The 16,940-nt window shown below is 39.5% G+C and overlaps 1 protein-coding gene across 1 annotated transcript in view; it reads left to right on the top strand.

The window, feature by feature from the left end:
* Positions 1-7,643: 7,643 nt before the first annotated feature.
* Positions 7,644-16,940, top strand: part of CFAP54 (cilia and flagella associated protein 54) — a 294,732-nt gene continuing 285,435 nt past the window's right edge. The window contains 2 exon segments of the mRNA XM_044914733.1: positions 7,644-7,972; positions 16,477-16,582. Coding sequence (XP_044770668.1) covers positions 7,644-7,972; positions 16,477-16,582 — 435 coding nt within the window.

Genomic DNA, 16,940 nt, shown 5'->3' with positions numbered 1-16,940 from the left:
CACAAGTTTTATCTTCCACAAAACACCAGAATGTGAATGCAATTCATTCAAGTTCTTTGCCACTTTATAACAAGATGGCCATTCCTCCATTGTCCAATAACATGTTCCTCATTTCCATCTCAGACCTCATCAAAATGGCCTTTACCATCCATAGTTCTAATAAAATTCTGTTCAGGATTACTTAGGTATTCTCTAAGAAGACTGAGGCTTTCTCTTTGGCTCTCCTCTTTTCTTTCTGAGTACTCACTAGAATTTCTCTTAACAGTCCCTTCACAGCAATGTAGACTTTTTCTAGCATGCACCTCGAAAGTCTTCCAGCCTCTACCCATCACTCAGATCCAAAGTCACTTCCACAGTTTAAGGTATTTATATAGCAGTGACATATCTTAGTACCAATATTTGTATTAGTCAGACTTTTCCAGAGAAACAGGACCAATAGGAGATATAAAAATATATATATTTACTATAAGGAATTAACCCACATGATTATGGAGGCTGAGATGTTCCATGATCTGCCATCTGCAAATGAGAGAACCAAGAAAGCCAGTGGTATAGTTCACTCCAAGTCCCACGTCCTGAGAGCTAGAGTTGTCAATGGTTTAAATTCCAGCCCAAGACCAAAACCCCAAGAACCAGGAAAGCTGATGTCCAAGGCAGGAGAAAATGGATGTCCCAGCTCCACCAGAGAGAGCAAATTCAACCTTTCTTTGTGTTTTTGTTTTATTTGGAACCTCAGTGGACTGATGGTTACCCACCCACGCTGGTGAGATGATCTTCTTTACTCAGTCTATCAAATATTTTCCAGAAACACTCTCACAGACACACCAGAAATAATATTTTGCTAGCAATCTGGGCATCCTTTAGCTCAGTCAAGTGGACACGTAAAATTAATCATTACAGTCCCTGTCTGACTTCCTATTTCCTTCATTTTTGCCCCAGGGAATTGCATTACCAATTACGCCATACCATAAAGTACTAGCACTTAAGCTTTTGCTTTGAACTCTGTTTTCTAGGAAACCCAGGTTAACACAGAGGAGTGAGCTATAAAAAGTGGACCCTCAGGATGGGATTTTAGAGGTGAATTGCCCACTGTCTGAAAGCAATAGGGAACCAATTACAGTGGTAGGTGGCATGGTAATAATCCTTGGCATGCAGTGATTTCACCCACAGTTTAATTGTGATGAGATGCAGATACAACAAGGTTTTGGGAGATCAAGTAGCTATCGTGTTTAGTCAGTATAGGGGCAATATTAAATAAAGGGATTGTGATGTGGCTTCTTTTGTAGGCATTGAAAGTCTTGCAGAAAATTTACACACACAGACACACACACAGAGACTCTCTCTGTCTCTAGTCTTAGGGCAGTTATTTGACAACTTAAGTCATGCTCTGAAAGTCAGAGTGCCTTTATTGCAGCTCAGGGCAACTGCAGGTAGACTTTGTTCAAAATCAGGCCAAGGATCTGATTGTATAGCAAAGATTCCAAGAAAAGAATGGGACCCAGAGACTTGAGATGAAGATATTGAAGTAGACAAGCCTAAGAACTTTGAGTTCCTAGATGACTCTGAGCCTTCCAGGCTGGCAGAAATAGCCCCTAACCATTTGCCACAGAAAGACAGTCTCTGCTTGCCTGGGGGAACATTCAATAATCTAATCTGAAGCAGGTGCCTTTCAAGATGATTCTTGTTTTCTTCAGGATATGCCCCAACACCCTTCATTAGCTCCTGGCTAAAAACCAAAGTCAGGTTTCAGCACAGCCTGAGCAGGAAAGTACAAGCTCTGCCCTGGGAAGAAATAGCCCACATGCCAAAAGAATTGCAGGATCTGGCTCCTAGGTGTTAGCTGAAACTGGGGGAATGTGTATAGGAGTGTATCTTGAGTATGTTAGACCAGGAGGACAGAATACAAAGCCGAATAGCGTAGATTTCATTAATATGGGGGTACTTAGCCATAGTTCAGGATTCCCAATAATTTAACACGATGGCTTCTTGAAGCGTGGATCTGATAATGTTCTATAGCGAATGCAGTAAAGATGGCAGAACTTCCTTGGTATATTATTGAAGAAAGGACCAGAAGGCTGAGAGAGGTGGGAATGTTAGAATGAATTTATTATGTATGTCCTGAGAACCCACCAGTTGGCTATGCTCCCTGGGATGGTCAGGGAGTATTCCCTTCCCTGAGAATGTAAAGAATGCAGTGATAACGGGAGCACCAGGATCTTTGGAGAAGCTTGATAGTTTCTGTCTTCTGTACGTCCGGGTTGATGGTGGAGGGTTCTGCCATGAAGTTTAGCTTCATAATATTAGTGGGGATGATGCAATTCTAGAATGGCAAAGGCTGCTGATGTAATTACCATAATGGACAGGCAGGCCAGGGTGACAACCAAGGAACCTTTACCTATAGGGGTGTCCAGTGTTGGCTAATGGATCATGGTTTTATAGGGGCAAGACGGATGAGAAGGCAACAAAAGTGTTCTCAATATGTATAATCAGAAAATTCAAGACATAGTGAGCAAAAATATGATATTAGTTGCTGCAGTGAAAATTCTGGGCCCTCATCTAGTTTCCGGATCTCAACCCTTGAGGAAGAGATTTAATATTTAGCAGAGCCCTAACACTGAATCCCTAACCTGTGGCCTTAGAGTTGTTATGGGTGGAAGGGCCAGGCAGTAGTATCTGAAACTGTCCACACCAAAGTGTTCAGTTAGAAGCAATACTGCAGGGCGCCTGGGTGGCTCAGTTGGTTAAGCGACTGCCTTCGGCTCAGGTCATGATCCTGGAGTCCCGGGATCGAGTCCCGCATTGGGCTCCCCCTGCTTGGCAGGGAGTCTGCTTCTCCCTCTGACCCTCCCCCCTCTCATGTGCTCTCTCTCTCACTATCTCAAATAAATGAATAAATCAAATCTTTAAAAAAAAAAAAAAAAAGCAATACTGCACTCCAGAGGAATTGCAGATACTTGTTCAAGCCTCAAAGACTTGGAAGATGCAGGGATATTACCATCTAGAACTGTGTGCCACAGGTGAAAATTTTAGGTTTTAGAAACAGAGATTCCCATCTGTCCTGGATAATGTTGCTGATCTCTTTGTTATATGTCCTGACTACACTGACTTCCATTGGTAGCTTTTAATAAGTAAACCTGTTTAATTTACCCAAGCAGTATCTTTTATCTGAACATGCTGGTGATATTTATCGACATGGTGTTCACAGAGTAGGTCATGCATTACAAATATATTTTTCCAGTGTGTGGCTTTTCTACTTTTGCTGTGCTATATTTTACCCTTCTAAAAATTTATCTTAATGTATTCAAGTTACTATTAGTATTTTCCTTTCTGTCTTTTACTGTTGTACCTTTTAGGAAAGGCTTTACTTCAAGACCATAAATACATATATGTTAGAATAATAAATACATGTTAGAATTTCTTCTACTATTTTACAACTATTTTATATATATTACATATATGTTATACGTAGAATTATTATATAAATTACATATTACTCTGTGAGTCTCCTTTTACTGTATTGATTAGAATTTAGTTTCCTATGGATTCTGCCTCAGTGTCTAAGGTTTTAGTTTGGCTACTTCTGTCTCACGGTTGACAGTATATAATCATTGTGATGATTTGTGCAGCTGAGATCAGATGTAACCTTCTTTACTCCAATCCATCTTTTATTCTGCCATCATAGTTTCCCTTCTAAAATATGTCAAATACAGAGTGGATTGTGTTCTTTTCTATTTGGGACTATTTGAGGGTTCCCAAGTGAGTAATTATATTAGCAAACATTTGTATAGCCCTTACTATGTGCCAGGCACTATTTTATGGGTTTTACACATATTAATTCATTTAATTCTAAACAAAACAAAACTGAGTTAAGTAGGATTATTATTTCACTCCATTTTACAGATGAGGAAACCACAGCACAGTGAAGTCAAGCAACTTGGAAGAAGTGGGAATTCAAACCGTGCTTTCTGGCTCCAGAATTTGGGCTTTTAATCCCTACTGTTTTTAATTATACTCTTCTTCTAACCTAAGGTTTCCCACTGAATACAGAACTAAGTCAAAGTTTCTTAGCACACTTTCCAACTACCTACTATATTTGATCACACTTCTCTTTCTGCCTCACATTTTGCCCCTGGATCTACTGAAGTCTTTGGTTCACCACACTGGACAGATGATTTATTTAACTCATCGTGTATGTTTATAACTTTGTACCTTACTCAGGCTTTTTTCTCAGTCAGTGATATCCTTTTAAATGTTCTCCGTCTTATTTTTTTCCATTCACTCGTTCCAGCAAGGATTTGTTAAGGCATACTAACTCTGTGCCAGGCTCCAGGCTCGGGGGCTGGGTTATCACAGTAAATAGGCAACTCCCTGTTGCGGGGGGCTTTCTCTTAATGGGGAGCAGGGACAGTCCAGGGCTAAAATATCACCTTTTCCAGAATCGTCTGGTCTTTTTCCAGTTCCAGGCTTCATCTTGGGACTCCTACAGCATGTTTTAAATCTTTATCCCAGCACATTTCACAGCATACCTTTTTATCATGGTTAGTTGTGTGTCATCTGCTTCTTATAAGGAATGTGTGGGTTCACCTATGCATTGTATGACACACTAAAGAAATTGTTGCATTGGCCTAAATGAAAGGATGGAGAAGTTTTTTAAAAAGTCTAAATATTGGGTGATGAGGTGGGAAAAGGAGATCTTTGTGCTTTTTTTTTTTTTAAGACCATATGTAGGTACATATTTGGGACAGTCCAAATGATTAACAACTAAATTAGGAATCGAGAGAGTCCTAACCTTATTTATTCCTTCTGTAACAGTAACTTTAGATGATAAAGACTTTTGAATGGGCAAAAAGGATCCCTGCAGCCTACAAAGACACTAATTATAAGGAAACAGCAATTTACATTATTTATAAGGAAGCTGTTTCCATTATTTAGCCCTGCCAGACACAGTAGTTGTAGAGATCCATTCTTTCACTACAGTGGAAAGAATAAAGTGAAGTGACAAGGGAGTAGAAAAGATATTCTAATAGCTGCATCTCATTACAAGAAAGATAACACCTCGGAAATGTTAAAAAATGTTTCGAATATAATTTAAACTGAACAAAATGGAAGCTTCCATCTTAGCACGACGATGATTCAGAGTACGGCAGCCATTTAAATATTCAGGCAAGCTTTTAAAAACTATGGCAAGTGAAGCATTGTCAACTTTGTATTTGCAAGGAAGAAAATGACTATGAAGCAATGCTGTGACTAAGATGCATAATTCAAGTATCTGAATTTAATAAGTCACATTTTCTTTTACCAGTGACATTGAAATGTAAGTGCCTGCACTCTTAGTAAGGTTGTTTGTGAGAGCAGACAGATCAGGGGAAAAAACCCCAGTTCATCTGTTTTATTTTTCTTTTCCTTCCTCCTCTTTGACCACTTTAATTTAATTTTATCCTGCAGTTTCACTTTCGTCAATATAATAGGTAGTACTCAGTGGCAGATTACATCAGCTTTTGATCTAAAATAGCCAAGTCTGTTATGTGAGAACAAGGAGAAGATGAGAAGAGAAAGAATTTACCAAGCTGTTTGTTTTTTTTTTATATAAAAGCTCTCTTAATACTTTTTGTAAATGCCCCAAGAATGAATTACTTCTTTAGGCCTAAATTCTTCAAGGTCTTAACATTTTTACTGCTCACTTAGAGACAAGATAAAATCTTAATCGAAGAATGATTTGTCTATCCTGACTGGAGAATTGAACTCCTACAGTGAGGTGTGAAGGTACCTCACTGCCTGCCAAGAAGGTTCTTGGGTCATAATTACCTGTCTTGAAGAGCAAAAGATCATTTTCCTTCAAAGAATATTAGAGTACAGTACACATGATATATTAGGCCAGCCTCATAAATTAGCACAGGCCCACAGAGCCTGCAAGAAATTAGGTCAGACCTGAAAGAAATCAAGCTGTGGTCCAATAAGCTTCTTAAGTGGGAAATTGGGCTCACAGGGTGTTAGGGTCACTATCTTTATTTATTCTTATGTGTGACAGAACCAGTAACACTTTTCAGTGTTAAAGACCTATTTTTCTAAGACATCAAATATTTCTGTTTCTTCTCTTAGATAATTTTTGGCATTGCATAGTTTATAAAGCAAGCAAGTTCCCTATGAGTTAGAAACTTATACCTTAAGTAAGTAAATAAACTTCCTGTTGCCCATAATATGTAAGGAAAGAAGAACTTCCCTTGCCCCCATATATTTTCCTTAAGGCCTATAGTTTCTCCATCAGAAGCAAGTTTCCTAAAATCTCTGTTTAAAATGCAAAAGTATTTTGAGAGTTAACACTTCAAGCCACTAGTGTGCATTAATGTCCGGCAGTTAATGTTGAGTGAAATGCTTATTAATTTAGAATATAGTGATAATAAGGATGAAATACAAATGAAGAACTATAACGTAACCCTAATTGTTAAGCACAGCCATCATCTCCATAGTTACAGACCTCAAGGTACAAATAGAGGGAAGGGAATGGATCATTTGCATGTACTTAATTTTTTAAAAAATTTTATTTATTTGAGAGAGAGAGTGAGAGAATGGGAGAGCACAAGCAGGGGGAACGGCAGAGGGAGAGGAAGAAGCAGGCTCCCTGCTGAGCTGGTAGCCCCATGTGGGACCCTGGGATCATGACCTGAGCCCAAGGCAGAGGTTTAACTGACTGAGCCACCCAGGTGCCCCCCATGTACTTGATTCTTAAACTGGTTGTCAGATATTTTCCTAATTTTTTTTTACATTTTCCTAATTTTTATTTTATTGTTAAGCTTATTTTTTTTTTTTTTTTTTTTTGAGGATGGCCAGTGAAACTTACTCATTTTGAGCACAGGCTTTGGAGTCAGAAGGCTGGGATCTGGTCCCTGACACTACAGTTTACTCTGACCTTGGTCTGTAAACTTTGGTTTCTTAAACTGTGAAATGGAGATACTCATAATACCCTAAGCGGTAAAGCTGTTATCATGATTAAATGAGAGATTATGTTTCAAATGCTTAGGACAATGCCTGGCACATATTAATGACCATTATCATCATTAAGTGGTCGAAATGGAAAACGAGTATAGTCTGATTTGTAATCGTTAAGTTTTTGGCTCTACTATTCGCTGGCTCTCTGTCCAAAACCTTCTCTCTATTCTTCTGTCATACGGCAGTGCCAGTGAAGATTCAGGGCAAAAAAAAGACAAAAAAATGTGCTTAAAGAACTTGCTGATTTTGCCTAAAGATTTTCCATCCCAAGTATTAAAAGTGTCCTTTGGCTTCTCCTTGCTGTATATGAGAAAATATAATGAGAAAATTTCTCATATAAAAATATGAGAAAATATACAAGAAAATATAAATGAAGATTAAAGGAAAAATTGTTAAATGAAAAGAGATCATTATTGGTAATAATATTGTATTAATAAATATGTAATGAAAAGAGATGACATAACAATTTCATTAAAATATTAAAAAAAAAAAAAGCCCCCAGGAGCGTCGTTTCTTTCTGGGCCGGGTTCTTTCTTCCTTTGCCCTCCAGGGGCCGCTGTGTTTTCCCGAAAGCGCGCTGGACGCCTGGTTGCCGCGAGACCGTCGCCAGGCAACCGCGTGTACACACACTTCCAGCCGGCCGGGGTCTCGTCAATATGGCGGCGCTAGGCACCTCCTCGACCTCTCCCCTCAACCTGTCTCCCACATCCCTGTCCCCGCCAGGACCGCCGCCGACCCCGCCCCCGACCTCGAACGCACTCTCGAAGTCGCCCGTGGAGTCGAAGGAGAGCTCCCCGAGCCCAGTGCCTCGCTCCGCCTGCCTCGAGAACTCATTGCCCCTCGCCGTGTTTTATGGGCCCCTGGACGCTAAAAACCCACTCCTGGCCTCCTGCGAGAGGGAAATCCGGGAATTACTAGGCTTTATGAAGAGAAAGAAGGCGTTAGCGATAACGGAGGAACAGAAGCATGAATTCCACCGGCTTTGGTAAGCAGAGGCAGGGCTCTGGGGAGGGCGCCGGCCGGAGAAGGGCAACTCTTGGGGCCAGAGGAGATGCCCTTAAGGATGCCCACGGTAATGCCAGAGCTGGGTGAGCGTTGCGGACCTGGAGGGAAAAACAAAGTTTAAGAAGTGGAGACTCATCGCTATTACAGTCCTTAATTCCTGGCAAATGTTACACTCTGGCTACCTGCTCGGGTCAAAATAAAAATCAACACAGAAGTGTTTCATAACTCACCATTCCTTCTGAATGTTCCCCAGTCGCTAAGCTACTCCATGCCAATAAATTTTTGACTCGCTCAGGGGCTCAGGGGTTTCACAACTTTCCATGTTGTGGGTAGAATTTTGTGTATGAGGAAAAAGAAATAACTTTGAGGTAGCTTAGGTTCTTGAAAAAGTTAGTTCTTGATGCCACGAAGTATGTGATTCTGTGAACATGTGCACTTTAATTCCCTTTTATACTTTAATTCCTTTTTATATTGTTAGGGTCACAATGATTTTTTACTGATTTTGTACTCGTTTTGCATACATGTTTGCCTTTTTGGGAGTTCTATCCCTATGTTACTACTGAGCGACAGACTTCCTATTTTTAAGGTTCTTTCCTGATTATGTTACCATCTTTCTTTCCCAGTCAAAATACCTTGCAAACCGAACAATTACAAATGTAGACAAATGTCAAAGAATACCAGAATAGTAAATAATCTCAACTTTTATTTTTCATTCATGTATTTAATATGAAGAAATAGTTTTAACTTACATTTATTATTCATTAATGCATTTAACTATTTATTGAACATCTACTATATATCAGGTACCATTCTAGGAACTAGGAAAACACCAAATTAACAAAAGATAGAACAATTTGTACCCTCAAGCATATATTTTTTGTTACTACAGACAGCTACTAAACAAGTCAAGAAATCATTTTACAGGGAAAGAAGTGCTAGGGAGAAAATTAGAGCAGAGTGTGGGGATAGAAGATATGATATGGTGTTGAAATTTAAAATGGGGGTGTCTGGGAGCATGGTCAGATTAAGTCGGGAAAAGTGGCCTTTGAGAAAGATGAGAAAGAGATATAATAGCAAGTGATGAAGATTTCTGTAGGAAGAGTTGGCCACAAGGGAGAATGGCAAGTGTGAGGTTCCGGGGATGGGGTTGAGACTGTGGGAAGAACAGGTTTCTGGTAGGAGAGAGGCAGATCAAGAGTTTAGTTTTCTTTTTGTAAAATATATATTTTTTATTTTTAAGTAATCTCTACACCCCGTGTGGGGATCTAACCCACATCCCCAAGATCAAGAGTCACATGCTCCACCGACTGAACCAGCCAGGCATCCCAAGAATTTAGTTTTAGATATATGAAGACTGAAATGTAATTCAACATCCAAGCAGAGCTATTGCATAGGTAGTTGGTCATTTAAATCTGGAGGTCAAAAGAGATATGCATTTGGGATTAGTATATTATTGATATTTATTTATTTATTTATTTATTTAATTTATTTGACAGAGAGAGACACAGCAAGAGAGGGAACACAAGCAAGGGGAGTGGGAGAGGGAGAAGCAGGCTTCCCGCGGAGCAGGGAGCCCGATGGGGGCCTCGATCCCAGGACCCTGGGATCATGACCTGAGCTGTTGGCAGACGCTTAACGACTGAGCCACCCAAGTGCCCCCATATTATTGATATTTAAATCATAACACTTGACTTAATAGCTAAGGGAGTAAGTGTAGATGGAGAAACATTGACAAGTAGAGGAGATAAGAAAGTGGCAGAGAGTAAGGAGTGGCCAGGGTGGTAGGATGAAAACCAGTAAGTGTGTGGTGTGCTGGAAGTCAGGTAGAGAAACCGTTTCAAAGTAGGAAGGAATGATCTATTCACAGTGGCAAATCCTGCTAATGGGCCAAGTAAGATGAGAACCGAGAATTGACCAAGGAAAGTGCATTACTAAGCTATGTATATTTATATTTAAAACATTTCTGCCCTTATGCCTTAGATAGCACTTTATCTTCCCATTTCCACGACCAGCGCTGTAGTTCAAACCACCAGATTGTGCTTTCCCCACAGCCTCTGGAGTCTCAAATCTATCCTTCACTTTAGCCGTAAGGGTAACCTTTATAAATCAACCACCCACTCTCCTATCTCAAGACTCTCTATCGCTTCCTATTGCTGTTAGAATAAATTTAAGACTCCTTCTGTGCTCCAGGGTCTGAGCATCTGGCCCTGCCTGCCTCTTCCAACTCAGCCCATCCCTCACTTCTCTCTCAGGACTTTCCAGGGAGACAGATCCTATTTTTTTCATCCCAGGGCCTTTATATTTGCTTCCGCCTTTGAAATGTTGTATCTTCAGCTTTTCAAATAGCTGGCTCCTTCTTTTCTTTCAGGTCTTAGCTCAGTTCTTACCTCTGTAGAGTGTGGCCTTTCCTATTTAATGCAGGTTCAGCCACCCATTTATATTTTTTATTTATTTGTTTTCTTGTGTATTATTGTTTCCCCCATTAGAATGGAAGTCCCTGCTGACTTTGGATAACATGTCTCTTTTTCATTTTTCTATCTCTAGCAACTAGCCTGGTGGTTGGGATAGAGCGAACTTTCTTCCTTCCTTTCTTTCTTTTTTTGAAGATTCTTATTTCTTTATTTGAGAGAGAGCATGAGTGGGGGGGAGGGGAGGAGGCAGAGAGAGAGAGGGAGAAGCAGACTCCCCGCTGAGCAGAGAGCCTGATGTGGGGCTCGATCCCAGGATCCTGAGATCATGACCTGAGCCGAAGGCAGCCGCTTAACTGACTGACCCACCCATGTGCCCCTAGAGCAAACTTTCATTGAGTATTTGGTATTGAAAGAATTCAAGGATTATTATCCTTGTATTTTCAATAATAGTTAATGTTATATATGGGAAAGTAGACCTGGGCCAGTTCGTAAGTCGAGTATCTGTTTCATCTTTAAAGAGACTATAAGAGAATCACAAACCTTAACGATTGACATGGACCTTAGCAATCTAACCTCTCACACATTTTAGGTATTTATTTATTTACACAACAACTTTTATTGAATGTGTACTCTGTGCCCAGCATTGCACTAACCATAGGTTATATAGTGGTGAACAAAATAGATAGGGAATCTGTGCTCATGGAGTTTATAGTCTAGAGAGACAGAGAGAGAGAGAAGCTTTCAGTGAGTCATTAAGTCAATATACAAACAACAGGTGCTATGAAGGAAGAAGCTACTGAGCACTTACATGTGCCAGGCATTGTACTAGGGGTTGGGGATCCACCAGTGAATCAGATAAAGAGCCCTGCCTTCCTGGTGCTTATATTCTAGAGGAGGAGGTAGGCAATAAACATATGAAATAAGTTCACTTTATGGTAACCTAGAAAGTGACAAATGCTAGGGAGAAAACTAAAGAGAGGAAGGGTTATGGAGTGGGAGAGAGGAGATTGCAATTTTCTTTTTTTTTTTTTTTTTAAGATTTTATTTATTTTTTTGACAGAGAGAGACATAGCGAGAGCAGGAACACAAGCAGGGGGAATGGGAGAGGGAGAAGCAGGCTTCCCGCAGAGCAGGGAGCCCGATGTGGGACTCAATCCCAGGACCCTGGGATCATGACCTGAGTCGAAGGCAGACGCTCAACGACTGAGCCACCCAGGCGCCCGAGATTGCAATTTTCAGTAATGTGGTCACAATAGGTGACACTTGAGCAGCGGCTCAAAGAGCACATAGCACGGACCTACTTTCAAGCTAATGGTGAGGGAGGTGACATTAAGCTGAGATTAGAAGGATACCAGGCAAGGAGAGAGGATAAACAGAGGGAACAAGCATGTGGGAAGATCTTGGCAGGAAAGAGCCAGAGACTTGGGAGGAATGTACAGAAGCCCATTAAGCATAGCTTAGTGAGTGTGGGTGCAGTGGTGTGAGGTGAGGTTAGAGACATAGGTAGGGCTATGGAAGGTTTTAGAGGCCTTTTACACAGTTTGCCTTTATTCCAAATGCAGTGGGAAAGCATTGGGTAGTTTTGGGCAAGGGATTAACCTTATTTAATATTATATATACATATTTATATAATCTTGTCCAAGTGGAGTAAGAATGACAATGTGGTGGCCAGTTAAGAATACAGGAGGTAGGATTTGCTTTTATAACGTATTTGAGAGATGGTTATTTTTTAAAATCAAAAATTTTTTTGTAACTATAGGAATTTACGTAAGCATAAACATTCACAGGATCTAAAATATAGAGTTTGATCATATTGGCAATGTTATTAAATTCGGAATATGATAGATTTTTTTTTAAAGGTATGCTTTTTGTTATAACCACATGAGATTTAGATATCATTTACAATTTTCTATTTTAGAGAATTCTAACTATCCAGCAGCAGCTATAATAAGTCAGCAATCCAAAGGGTATTAACGTTTTCTTAAATGATGCACATTATGTAGTGTATGTTATATTTTCCTTGTTTAATCATTATGTAAGTCATTCCCAGTGAGCAGTCTTAACTTGAACTTAAAGTTCACTTAAAAAAAAATTATCTCATTATATAACCTTCATTGATTTAACAAAGCTGGTATTTTTCTTTTATGAGTAATAAACATAGTCATCATTATCTCATCTTTAAGGTTTGAAAGAATTAAGTCTTTTGTCTACATAATTTAAGAATTCTAGCAAGACTTGCTGACTTTTTGAGATTCATTATATTTATTCTAATACTGTGACATTTCATGAAAGCAGCAAATGAGAGTGAAAAGGTTAAGAAAAACAAAAAACAAAAAAGCCTAAACCAAAAAACCTCTTCCTTTTAAAATTTCTATGGCTGTATTTCCCACACAATTTTTTGGGCATGGTTATTTACTACTTGGTACATGTATATATTTTCATATCCTAAAGTATTACTCATCAGTCGAAGAAGGCAAGAATATCCTGTCCCCTACCCCTCCCTTGTAACTAAATATCATTTAATTATTTGAATGAATTAAACAAAATTATTTGAATGAATCAATCGACATGTTTCTGTTGAGGTTGTTCTGATAATATCCCAACATATACATCATAAGTACTAGAGCCATCTTCAGTCCCTAAGTTTACATTCCTACCTGTATTAGTCAATTTGGGCTATTAGTTACTAATTAGTAATTATAAATTAGTCGGTTTGCTGCCATAACAAAACACCATAGTCTGGGTGGCTTAAACAACATAAATTTATTTTCTCACAGTTCTGGAGACTAGAAGTCCCAGATCAGGTTCTTGCAGGGTCAGTTTCTGGTGAAAGCACTCTTCCTGGCTTGTAGAGGACCACTTGGTCTTCACATAGCCTTGCCTCTGAGCAAGTACAAAGAAAGAGAGAGAGAAAGAGAGTTCTCTGGTGTTCTTCTTAGATGGGCATTAATGCCATCAGACCAGGGCCCCACCCTTATGACCTCATTTAACCTTAATTATTTCCTTAGAGTACCCTTTTCCAAATACAGCCACACTGTGGGTTAGGACTTCAACAAAAAAATTTCAAGGGGACACACTCATTCAGTACATAACACTGTCCTCATCTAGAAATTTATGAAATAGGCTTGGACAACTGTTAAAGGAAATTTGGAGTTTTCCTAGAGGCATTTATAATTTCTGAGAGAGGGAAGGAGTAAATGTTAATTAACTAAATGAATGAACAAAATAAGCAGTGATCTGCTACCCTTTGAAACTAATTAGAAACCATGTTGAGAATACTGTATGTTTTATTTTTGTTTACTTGGTGGAAAGAAACAGAACCCTAATGGACTGACTGGATAGTGAAATCCCTGAACTCTTTACGGAAAAAAAGAAAACAAGAACAAGGAATTTTTTTTCCTAGTCATTTATGTATTCATTCATTCTTTCAACAAATAATTATTGAGAACATGTATATACTAGATATTCACTACTCTTTTTTTTTTTTTAAAGATTTTATTTATTTATTTGAGAGAGAGAGAATGAGAGACAGAGAGCATGAGAGGGAGGAGGGTCAGAGGGAGAAGCAGACTCCCTGCCAAGCAGGGAGCCCGATGCGGGACTCGATCCCGGGACTCCAGGATCATGACCTGAGCCGAAGGCAGTCGCTTAACCAACTGAGCCACCCAGGCGCCCCGGATATTCACTACTCTTGAGGCTGGGCAATGAATAACATAGTCCAAGTCCTTGCCCTCAGATAGTTTACATTCCAGAGGACAGGAAGGCCCAGTAATATACTAGTTAAGATCATGGATGCACTGAGCCTCCATGTCATCAACTATACACCTGGAAATTGATACTACCTATCTCAGGGTTGTTGTGGAAATGAAATGAAAACAAAAATGCATGTGGCGTAAGACCCAGAATAGCCAACACAATATTGGAGGAGAACAAATTTGGAAGACTGACTTCAAGACTTCCTCTAAAGCTACAGTAATCAAGACAGTGTGGTATCAGTGAAAGAATGAGCAAATACATCAATGGGACCGAACAGAGAGCCCAGAAATAGACCCTCGATGTAATCAACTCATCTTTGACAAAGGAGGAAAGGCAATACAATGGAGCAAAGGTAGTCTTCTTAACAAATGGTGCTGGGACAACTGGACATCCACATGCAAAACAATCTCAGCACAGACCTTACACCCTTCACAAAAATTAACTCAAAATGGATCGCAAACCTAAATGTAAAATTCTATGGAACTCTTAAAAGATAACATAGGAGAAATCTAGATGACTTTGGGTTTGACAATGACTTTTCCGATATGACACCAAAGCCACAGTCCAGGAGAAAAGAATTGATAAGCAGGACTTCATTAAAATTAAAAGTCTCTGCTTTGTGAAAGACACCATCAAGAAAATGAAAAGACAAGCCATAAACTGGGAGAAAATATTTGCCAAAGACATACCTGATAAAGGACCGTTACCCAAAATATACAAAGAACTCTTTCAACAGTAAGAAAACAAACAACCTGATTTAAAAAAATGGGTCAAAGACTTTAACAGACACCTCATCAAAGAAGGTAATACAAGTGGCAAATAAACATATGAAAAGATGCTCCCCAACATATATCATTAAGAAGATGAAAATTAAAACAATGAGATACCATTACACACCTATTGGAATGGCCCAAATCCAGAGCACTGACATCACCAAATGAAGGGAGGATGTGGAGCAACAGGGAGTCCTCATTCATTGCTGGTGGGATGCAAACTGGTACAACCACTTTGGAAGACAGTTTGGTGGTTTCTTACAAAACTAAGCATACTCTTTTTTTTTTTTTTTTTAAGAGTTTTATTTTTTTTTTTTAAAGATTTTATTTATTTGTCAGAGAGAGAGAGCACAAGCAGGGCGAGCAACAGGCAGAGGGAGAAGCAGGCTCCCCGCTGAGTAGGGAGCCCCAATGTGGGCCTCAATCCCAGGACCCCGGGGATTACCCAAAGGAGTTGAAAACTTATGCCTATACAAAAATCTGCACATGGATGTTGATAGCGGCTTTACTCCAGTTGCCACAACTTGAAAGCAAACAAGATACCCTTCAGTAAGTGAAGGGATAAATAAAATGTGGTATATGTAGGCAAGGGAATATTATTAAGCATTAAAAGGAAAGGAGCTATCAAGCCATGAAAAAACACAGAGAAATGTTAAATGCGTATTACTAAGTGAAAGAAGCCAGTCTGAAAAGGCTACATGCTGTATGTTCCAACTACATGGCATTTTGAAAAAGGCAAAAACTATGGGGATAATAAAAAGATCAGTGGTTGCCTGGGGTTAAGGGAGAGAGAGGGATACGTAGGCAGAGCACAGAAGATTTTTAGGGCAGTGAAACTACTTTGTGTCATATAGCATAATGATGGGTTCCCATCATTATACATTTTCCCAGACCCATAGGATGTATAACATTAAGAGTAAACCCTAAAATAAACTGTAGATACTGGGTGATAATGATGTGTCAATGTAGGTTCATGAGTTGTAACAAATATACCACTCTGGTGGGGTATGTTGATAAGGGGGTGGGGGAAAGGCTGTGCATTTGTGTGGGGCATGCAGTATATGGGGAATCTCCATACCTTTTGCTCAATTTTTCTGTGAACTTAAAACTACTCTAAAAAGTAAAATCTGTTTTAAAAAATGAATATGAGGAAATTTGATCAGGGGCGCCTGGGTGGCTCAGTCGTTAAGCATCTGCCTTTGGCTTAGGTCATGATCCCCGGGTCCTGGGATGGAGCAGGGTTCCCTGCTCAGGGCGGGGAGTCTGCTTTTCCCTCTCCCTCTGCCCCTCCTCCTGCTTGTGCTCTCTTGCTCACTCTCTCTCTCAAATGAATAAGTAAAATCTTTAAAAAAAAAAAAAAAGAGCTTCGATCAGTGTTTGGCATAAAGGAAGCAATAATTTTAACAGTATTTAGTAGTAATTAGACGTTGACAGTAAGGCACATTGGAAAGACAGCACAAAATAAGTTTTTAAGGATTGTTTGCTAATTAATTGAGGTTTCTTGCTGACTTTGAAGATATAATTTTATTTTATGACTTTTACAGCGCCACCTCTTTGTTTAATATCTGGACCAAATATGCCCCCCGGCTGCCAGCTGCCTATTACAATGAAAAGCTTCTGAAGGTTGGCGATAGCCTTTGTGAAATGAAAGTAAGTGCCTCTGGAATAAAAAGGGCCTACATGAAGCTGACTTGGCTAATTATTATTTGGTTTGATACCATTCCTATTTTACATGATTTGATTTTTTTCGTAGAAAAATATGAATGAATGCTACAAATGTTAATGAGGCACCATAACCAAAAAAGTGTTTGTTTTTTAATTTTGTAGTTCAGATTCTCCAGAGGTGAGAGATTCCTGAACGGAAAGACAACTGGCTGGGGTTGGGCAGGCTCACAGCCCCTAGTTAACAGAGGGTGTGGTAGGTGCCCAACAGGAAATGCTGAGTCATCATGTTCCTACCTCATACAAAGGAGCCCAGACACCACTTCCTGTTGTTTTTCACATGGCT

Source organism: Neomonachus schauinslandi, chromosome 5 (assembly GCF_002201575.2).
Source record: "Neomonachus schauinslandi chromosome 5, ASM220157v2, whole genome shotgun sequence".
Classification (NCBI taxonomy): domain Eukaryota; kingdom Metazoa; phylum Chordata; class Mammalia; order Carnivora; family Phocidae; genus Neomonachus; species Neomonachus schauinslandi.
Note: the sequence above shows the minus strand (reverse complement) of the source record. Positions and strands in the feature narration are given on the sequence as shown.